Here is a 9,581-nt window from a genome sequence, read left to right as displayed (position 1 = left end):
CGAAATGCCGTGTCGAAATCGTATGCATACTGTCCGATAGCATTTATATCAAAAAGCACCAGTGGTTAATATCGTTGGCTCTGCCGATAAACATCTTTAAGATAGAACAAATTAAATAATAGAAAAAAATTGTCATTCCAAGTGCAATTCGTAATAATATTAATGTCTTTGTGAGTTGGATATTTCGGTTGCGCATATACAATCACATCGATAAGGAGTTGCGGTTGCAGCTTGCTTCGTTTTGTACGTCTTGCATACAGACAAACGTGTACATACTAGCATACATACATACATACATACATATTTGTATTTGCGTTTGTGTAACTTTTGTTTGTCGCTGAATACATACATACATAAATATTTCTCTTGTCTAAAATTTGTCACTGAAATTCCAATAAGTATACTTAATATAAATAGATTTGCATGTGCAGCAACGGTTTTAAATTATAATAAATTTGCTAGTGGCTTGGCTTCTTTGCGACTTACATACATATGCGAGTTTTTAATTTGTGTATGTACCATACAATAAATACCTACATATGTATATATTTATTTGCGCATACATATCTATCACTTGATTTTTAGTATTTGCTCAGTATTTAGTATTTACATATATGAAATAATGAATGAATTCTTTTAAACCCAGCCCAAGTGACCAGTCGTCGGCAAAATGGACAAAAAGATCTCCTCTACATCGCAGCCACGCATTTTGAAGAAGAAGCATTTCAGAGTAAAGCATCAAAAAGTAAAGCTATTCCGAGCTAATGAGCCAATTCTTAGCGTATTTATGTGGGGCATTAACCACACCGTAAGTCTGTCACACAAAATTATGCACACTTATTAATAACGCCACCCAATTTCTAGATAAACGAATTAAGTCATGTCAACATACCTGTAATGTTGCTGCCAGATGATTTTCGGGCATACTCCAAAATTAAAGTCGATAACCATTTGTTTAACAAGTATGACGAATTGGGTTAAATTTTGTATAGTATATACATGGCATTTTCTATTATTTAGAGAGAATATGCCGTCGCATTTCAAGGTAAAAGAATACTGTCCCCTGGTGTTTCGTAATTTACGTGAGCGATTTGGCGTCGATGATGTTGACTACCGCGAATCCTTGACCAGGTCGCAGCCGCTGGGCATCGACTCATCGGGCAAGTCGGGTGCACAATTTTATGAAAGCTACGATAAATTCTTTATAATTAAGAGTCTGACATCCGAGGAAATTGAACGCATGCATGCCTTTCTCAAGCATTATCATCCAGTGAGTCCCCGTATACGCATAAATATTTATTTAAATAACCTAAATGCCATCTAACTTTTTCTCAGTACGTTGTTGAGCGCCATGGAAAAACCCTGTTGCCGCAATACTTGGGCATGTACCGGATTACCGTGGAGAGCGTGCAGTATTATTTTGTTGTAATGCGAAATGTTTTCAGCTCTCAATTGACCATACATAAGTATGCTTGAATTGGTTACAAATTATTTATATTGTATTTAAATAATTGTTGTCTGTAGGAAATTTGATTTGAAAGGCAGCACTGTAGATCGCGAGGCTTCAGAGAAAGAGCTTGAAAAACTTTTACCCACATACAAGGACAATGACTTTATAAAGCAAAAGGTCAAATTGGAAATCGGAGATGAACCCAAGAAAAAATTACTCGATACTCTAAACAATGATGTTGATGTAAGTATCAAACACGAGACCAACAACATTTCTCTTTTGTATGCATTTAGGTCTCTAAAATATAGAAAAAAAAAACGCTATTGGAAAGTTGATGGAAAACAGTTATATCAAACTACTTTTCCATCAGATCCATCAGCTCGGGCTCAAACATATTTTCAAAAAACGTAAAAATCCATTTGAGGCGTGCGTTTGAATTGTAAAAGAATTAATACGTGTTAGAGTTCTCTAACCATGCGAAAAATTCGCGAATTATATTAACCTAAACATACTCGAACAGCTCCTAACCAAGTTGCATATAATGGACTACTCTTTGCTGGTTGGCATACACGACTGTGTGCGAGCTGAAGAGGAGGCTCTTCAAGGAGACAGCGCCCAAGCTACAGGACGCAGCGAAAACAGTGAGAGCGAAGAATGCGATAGTGGTGAACGGTAACTGAGAGAAATTTAAATCAATATATATAATAATATTAGAACTGTTTTAAAAGCTGGACGTATAACACACCACCAGATTCCCCCAGAGGTGCACAATATAAGGAAGTTGTCTATGAAGTCGACATTTATGCCATTCCAAGTATTGAAGGTAAAATGCAAAACGAAAAATAAATCGGACTAAATTTTATAAATCGAAATCATTTTCAGAGAGACGAGAAATCTACTTCATAGCTATTATCGATGTTTTGACTCAATACGGCGTCAAAAAACAGGTATGGGATCAAATAATTCGGGTTTAATTCGGAAATTATAAGATACATTTGGTTTTGGTTTTTTGTATTTTAGGCAGCGAAAGCGGCAAAGACAGTTAAGTATGGTAGTAATGTTGATGGAATATCAACTTGTGATCCTGAACAATATGCCAAAAGATTCCTGGAATTTATGGATAAAGCTATAGAATAAGATATTTAATTGTATTTGTCATATTAAAAATGAATCAAGTATACACATCAAATATGTCGTAACATTGTTTCAATTTGCTCTTCGCATGTAACTCGTATCAGAACGTAGAAATCCTGTTTCTCTATTTTCACAAACTATAATCGAATCGAAATACAGACCAATTCCATCCATATGTCAATTGGCCATCATCCATTAGTCAGGACAAAGAGTTTTATATATATAGAGATGATCTTTGCGACGATGATATTGGTCATGTAAAAAGGTAGTTTGCCTCGGAGATATATGTGTTTAGACTAAAAGAGTTTGGTACATTGATCATTCTTGTATTACTTCTATAACAAAATATAAATAATAAGTAAGTACAATAATTTGTTTAAGTTATTTGATTTAATTTAAAATCATTGTGCGTCCAGTACCAAGAGAAATTACTGAAATGGAAACAAACAAATCATTAAAATATATATATATGTAGGGACTTTGAAAGTGATACTAACTACAAAACGATTAACCTGATAACGGGGGCCAATCGAAGAATTGCGCTCGAGGTTTCGCATATTTTCAAAACGCTCGCGAATACTAGAAAATAATGAAATTTGACATTATCACAAAAGGGATTCGAAAAGTTTTGGATGGATAGAGCTTACGCCTTTGCGCTTTCTATTGTTGAATCATCGGACACTTGCTGCGAGTAGATATCAACATAGCCATCAATAAGTTCCCGCTTGATTTCATTGGCCTGCCATTTTTCAAATTTGGCGCGCAATTGCTTAGCTCGGGCCGCGCTCTGTGCCTATAATTCAAAGTTGCATTATTCACGATGATTTCTTCCTCTACTTATCTCTTACCTCTTTGAGAGCTTCGTCCCCATTTCTTGAACTTAATGCTAAAATTTCTTTATCGATTTCAGCTTCGTCATCGCTCTCCTCCTCCTCGTCGTCGTCCTCCTCCTCCTCCTCCTCACTATTGGATTTGTCATAATATGCCCGCCTATCTTCCGGCGGAGGAGTGAAACACTTTAGCGGTTTCGGACTGTAACATTCAGCTTTCTTGGATGTGTTCTGCTCCATTTCACGAAATTTGTTAAGCATTGTTGACGTTGTCTGTGTTTTTTGCAGCACATTTTCGTCGAACGACAAGTTTTGCTGCTTTGAATCATCCGCTTGCCCCGAATCGGAATCGGGTGACGGCATCTTGACAACACCTTCCCGAGGCGGAGTTATGCGGAATTGGCGTTTCTCACTGCCTTTTGGACGATAGGTTTCAAAGAATTTGAACTTCTGGCTCAACTCGTCGGTGGCTATTTTTACATCCTCCGGCTTGGCGTCACATTTAACCACATCAATGTCAGCATTCTGAAAATCATAAAAGAATCAATTGTGTTTTTTTTTGCTTTTTTAAAAATGTACTCTGAGAACTTACCTCTGAAACAACTTGACTTTGGCTCGTGCATTTGCTGAGAGCCACAGGTCGTTGTTTTTGAAACTCCCGATGGCCATTCGGGTTTGATACCAAGTTTGCATCTAACTCCATAAAGATGCTTCGCGACTTTTTACTTATAGCTAAATATGCAAAATTATATATTCGTCAGTTGCAATTCAAAAAACAATGAAGCCCTTTTTGCTTTTTTGCAGTCTAAGATTAAATACAATTTTAATGATATGTGCAATATAATATAATATTCCGATCTTGGCCACTAAATGCAGCTCATCAGAAAGCAACTAAATTTTATACCCATTGTTTCCTTTTCAGCTTGATCATACACACATACATACAGACTTACATATGCACATATATACATATGTACCTACATACATATGCACACATACATACATACATATGTACCTACATACATATGTACACATATTCATATGTACACACATACATATGTACATACATACATATGCACATACATTCATATGCACACATACATACATACGCACATACATACATACATATGTACCTACATACATATGTACACACATTCATATTCACATACATACATATGTACATACATACATATGTACACACATACATATGCAGATACATACATATGCACATACATAAATCCATATTTACATACATACATATGAAAAAAAAACAACAAAAATAAACAATAGAAAAACACAATAAAAAAAACACAAAAAAATCAACAAGCTAAGCATGCAAAATTGCAAAGCACACTTGAATTCTTGAGAATCGAGGAGGAGAGCACTTGGTAGAAATTCGTTTTATTTAAATTTGCAGCACAGCGAAAAATAAGCTTGGTCTGCGTTTGGTGTTAGAAAACAAACATGCATATGCATACATACATACATAAATGTATACATACATGCATGCACGCACTAGCACATACACACACACGCACGTGCAAAATACTTGTTGTTTGTTTACAAATATATGACGAGCCAGAGTTTGAACCAAAACCTGGTTCATGAGCTAAAAAGCTAAGGTAGCGAGTCGGTTCCGTTAACCGTGAACCTCTGAAAAAAAAAAGAAAATGGGTTAAATTTGCTTACCAGACTCAAATACATCGGCATCCTCCGACAGTCCGGAGCCGTGACCGTTGCAATTGGATGTTTCGACATCGTTGCCCTTATCATTAAATATTGCACCATTTTCGAAACGTTCCTTAATGGATCGAGCCGCTGCTCCAATTTGTATATCCGGCTGTTTACCGACGGAAGTGATGCCATGCTCGGATTCGGCAACGGCCTGCTGATACATTTCCTTGATTTTTGCCTGCTTGCCCATGAACAGGCGCGAGCGTATACTCTGGATTTCCTGTTTTCGCTCCTCGCGTCGCTCCTCCTTCGACTGCATGGTTCCCTTTTCGAACCTCGTCTTGATATCGTTCATGGCATCGCCAAGGCCCACGGGCCGCTCCTTTTGGGTGCTTCTCTTCGAGCGTATCAAGTCGGCGTCCTCATTCTCTTCGCCCGATTCGTCGCCGCTGTCGGGAGCATTATTTTCGATCTCGGCGCTATTTAGGCGATACTTTGTTAGAACTGAAGTGCTGCGCTTTATCACTGGACGCTGCTGCGCCTGCAATTGCTCCTCCTTAAGTTTATTCTGTTCGACATTCTCGAATAGTTCAAATCTGGAGCGAACGTTTAGCTGATGCAGCTCATCGAGTCCTAGATCCGGTTTGTCAGAGGCTAATTGATGAAACAAATTGTATTATTAACCAAATTTAAATACTGGTAAGATGGTAAATTTTGGCCAGAAAATACCCCAAAACGAAACTGACCACAACACAAATTAATCTCGATGATTTTTGCCTCTGCTCTGCTCTACATACAATTTTAAATGCACACATGCCAACGCTAGGTACCCTTACCAACAATAACGAGTTAATTACACGAAAGAATTTCGCATCGACGTGGCAAACCCTTTCATTATTTTATATTACTCGTCCCTTCAAAAGGGAAGAAAAAAATGAATTTGTTCGAATTGTTGCTTGTGCGCACACATGCACACACATACATTTAAACGATCCCCTACATAATGAGAGAGCATTGAGCGCACTGAGAGTAAGCCAAAGCAGTTGCACTTCCACTAAGAGCGAGAGTAAGCCAAAGTAGTTTCCTGTAGTGGGAGCGAGATAAAAGACAGCGATGCCGTTATACCACACAAATCATATCTATTTCTTACTCTCTAGCTCTCTGTTCTGGTTTGCTCTCTCTCAGGTTTTGATTATAATTCTCTTTGGTTACAGAGCTTAACTTACCCCGAACCACGTCGGGTGGGAGCTCGGTCGGCTGACTTTCGCGTATGATGAGCTCCGTTTTGCGGGGCTTGGGCTCTTCGTCCAGCTCAACGACCTTGGGCGCAAAGAGCCTGTCGAATTGAAGGGGAATAGTGAAAGCTGAGGAAAATATACATATGTATGTAATTTTCTGAAGTACTTACAACTTGAAATGTACATTGCAGTACAGATTACCTTCGTGACTTTGGTAGTTATCGAACCTGAAATGAATAATTAATTAGGTTCTCTCTCTCTCTTTTAATTTAATGTTATGTTATATGTGTAATGTTAATGTTATATGTGTACGTACTTCAATTGTTTAGCGCAATCTTGGCAGCGCAAGCAGGATTTGTGGTATATACCTTTGCCAGTCTTGAACTGAACTATGACCTCTTCCATTTTATAGACCGGCTTGGAGCAATGTCGACAATGGGTCTGCTGCTCATCTTGCAGATTCTATCAGATTAAAAAAATATTCATACTTTACACTTATGGACTCCAGATAGTTAAATATATGGTATATTCTTGTCATTGGAAAATGATTTGTGATATTTTTTGATCGAAGTGTCTAGCAACATGCTCTGGGATTAATCGAATTATGGAGTGGCTGATTAAAATGTTTGGATTAATTAATGATTTGCTTACACTGAAGATTTCTTGGGCTTTACTTGAATCACTTGAACGTACATGGATTAAATTGCGCTTCTGAAGGGCGTCGAACTTGTTAAAACTGCTCTTCTGCGAAATACATACATACATATATAATAATAGAATATGTGAGAGGGAACTAACGAAATTGTTGTGGTGAATATGGGAATGTAACTTACCACAGATATATTTTGATTATCGTATTCGCATTTCTTTGGCTTTTTCGCTTTGCTCTTCTTTTTAAGAACAACATTTCCATCCCCAATCCCCTCATCCGCATTATTTCCCGACATTATATTTGTTGCAGGAGCTTCCACAGCTTTCGTATCCTTCTTAAGAGCTGAGTTTGTCGATTCCGTGTCCTCGAGTTTGGTTTCCACAAATGTCTCAATTTTGGAATTCGTTTTTGTTACCTTTTTTAGAGTTTTTCTCGTTGTTTTTATTGACTTAGAAGCCAAGTGCTCTTCCTCGGCGTTTATAACAGTCTTTATCTACACATACGGATTGCATTAAATTAATTAACATATATTAATATTAATATATATTTGTACTAGCGGGTATAACCCAGCCTTGCCCGTGGCACGTATGTTATAAAATCAATGTTCTCAAACAAATTTGTAATGATTTTGAAACTGATCGGACGGTAAACAAATAACTTTCATACAAACGTTTTCCGCCAATTTACCACTGTTGCGAGTGGAATTTCCCAAATCGCTGAAAAACGTATTCATTACATTCTTATGTAGAGCTTTGAAAATAAGTTTGAAGCAAATCGGACACAATTTAAAACTTCGCACAAAAAATCTTTGAGTCGCATTCCACCCGAAAAAGTTTGGATTCTGCGAAAAGTGTGAAACACGTATCAAATGATTTTTCTTATAGATCTTTGGAAACGAATTTGAGCGCGAAACTTCACCCACCAAATCTTTGACGTCCATTTCCACCAAGGAGGAATGAATTTTCCTAAAAGTGTGAAACACCCCTCAAATGAATTTGAACAAAGATCTTTGAATATAAGTTTGAGGCCGATCGGATGGTAATCAAAAAAGTTACATACAAACGTTTTTCGCGATTTTTCCACACTTGCGGGTGGAATTTCCCGAAACCCCGTCTTAACGTGCACCTACATCACATAAGGTAGCTACAGTGAAAATTTCAGCTTCCTAGCTCTTACGGTTTGGGCTGTGCGCTGATCACCAATCAGTCAGTCAGTCAGTCAGTCAGTCAGTCAGTCAGTCAGTCAGTCAGTCAGTCAGGACAAACAGTTTTATATATAGAGATTAAGGAAATTCGAAAGTATGTCGCAATTGGAGACTCTTGAGGGGCATGGGAATGTTTTAATAAAAATCGAGGTAAAGAAAAAGTTACCACAATTATTATTAAGTAATTACCCAAATCCATTGGTCGTCATCTATTTTACATAGTATTTTTATTCCAAGTGGAGAAAGGATAACGCATTGAAAGATCGGACTATAAGCACCGAAGTTATTTTAGAATGTGTGGGGAGAGGTAGGTCGGATCTGAAGCAGGGTATATCACGATTCGAGGCCCTCGACTCTCTTCACATTTCGCATTTGGTCTCGGCAGATACAGAAATTGGTGCCACTTCCGTGCCCCCCCCCCCCCCTGATCCCCTTTTGCTGTATATACTACCTGCTAAAATTGTTGGTTTCGTATTTGCTCACCTTTTTAGTTTCCATTGGGCAGACAGGGGGCTAGCACAGCGAGCCTTTAAATATATAAAGATATACATATGCAAATAATTAATTAATTTCGATATACATATGTACATATGTATGTACAAACGAGTTAATTACATACTTATGTGCATGATTTACCTATAAATACGAATGTATTATTCGTATTGTATATTATGTTATCTTCGCGTACCTGAGAGACCTAAATGCACATCTAAATACATACATGCATACATACATACATGTGCCTGTATAAAAATACGCATACGTTCGGAATTCGGACACACATCTGCATACACACACACACACACACACTTTCACACGCATGTATGCGTGTGTATACCTACATAATTATACACACTTGTAAATGACCAAATACCGTTGGTAGATGCTCTCAATGTGAGAGCGGGGGGAGTGGTGGTGGCAGGAGGAAAGATGCGTCAGCCTCTGCCCATCAAAAATGCTATGCATGCAATCTTAAAATGGTGTTCTATTTTTGTAATAAATATTTTTCAAAGTAAGTTTTTTAAAAGTCCGTTTTTGTGTGAAATTACACGTAAGGGGTATGCAACGGCATTTGCATTCACTTTACATATTTATTAAGGGCTGTATTATTTTGAATAGTCTAAGAAAACCCTTAATAAAATCTTACATTCATTAAATAAAAAATTGTTAATTATTATTATTTGTATAATATTCGTATTTTGCGAATTAATTATACATTCAAACATCACCTTAAAGAGTGAAATGTCGCTTCTCAGTTCCTTCAAGATGTATTCACCTCCACCACAAGCTTCCGTTACTTTTTCACTTAGGCACACGACACACTGATCAATAGTTCCTTGGGGCAAATCCAATCGTCGACTGTTCGGATCTAGATATGAACACAGAATTGGATGCTGGC

General features: G+C 37.5%; 2 protein-coding genes across 4 annotated transcripts; one reads left to right on the top strand and one right to left on the bottom strand.

The window, feature by feature from the left end:
• The first annotated feature begins 43 nt into the window (after window positions 1-43).
• On the top strand, window positions 44-2,639 carry PIP4K (phosphatidylinositol 5-phosphate 4-kinase). 2 transcript variants are annotated; one of them, XM_064681676.1, is made up of 10 exons: window positions 44-170; window positions 647-808; window positions 865-962; window positions 1,021-1,270; window positions 1,336-1,466; window positions 1,525-1,693; window positions 1,971-2,122; window positions 2,179-2,273; window positions 2,333-2,397; window positions 2,471-2,639. In XM_064681676.1, the coding sequence occupies exons 2-10, from the start codon at window positions 671-673 to the stop codon at window positions 2,585-2,587; spliced, it is 1,215 nt and encodes a 404-aa protein (XP_064537746.1). In that variant the 5' UTR covers window positions 44-170; window positions 647-670; the 3' UTR covers window positions 2,588-2,639. The 2 variants fall into 2 exon arrangements, with proteins under 2 accessions (XP_064537746.1, XP_064537745.1); XM_064681675.1 differs by having other exon boundaries at window positions 83-243.
• A 141-nt stretch (window positions 2,640-2,780) lies between these two features.
• On the bottom strand, window positions 2,781-9,551 carry LOC135427922 (glutamic acid-rich protein). Of its 2 annotated transcripts, none has more exons than XM_064681673.1 (13): window positions 9,412-9,551; window positions 8,666-8,709; window positions 7,160-7,471; window positions 6,978-7,070; window positions 6,643-6,788; window positions 6,497-6,553; window positions 6,315-6,424; window positions 5,104-5,742; window positions 4,007-4,146; window positions 3,433-3,939; window positions 3,232-3,377; window positions 3,082-3,163; window positions 2,781-3,015 (listed from the first exon to the last, which is right to left on the bottom strand). In XM_064681673.1, the coding sequence occupies exons 2-13, from the start codon at window positions 8,678-8,680 to the stop codon at window positions 3,013-3,015; spliced, it is 2,250 nt and encodes a 749-aa protein (XP_064537743.1). In that variant the 5' UTR covers window positions 8,681-8,709; window positions 9,412-9,551; the 3' UTR covers window positions 2,781-3,012. The 2 variants fall into 2 exon arrangements, with proteins under 2 accessions (XP_064537743.1, XP_064537744.1); XM_064681674.1 differs by having other exon boundaries at window positions 2,783-3,015; window positions 7,020-7,070.
• Between the last annotated feature and the right edge of the window lie 30 nt (window positions 9,552-9,581).

This window comes from Drosophila montana, unplaced genomic scaffold (assembly GCF_035044405.1).
Source record: "Drosophila montana isolate Dmon_TW-CO22-7 unplaced genomic scaffold, ASM3504440v1 contig_2397_1, whole genome shotgun sequence".
NCBI lineage: Eukaryota > Metazoa > Arthropoda > Insecta > Diptera > Drosophilidae > Drosophila > Drosophila montana.
Note: the sequence above shows the minus strand (reverse complement) of the source record. Positions and strands in the feature narration are given on the sequence as shown.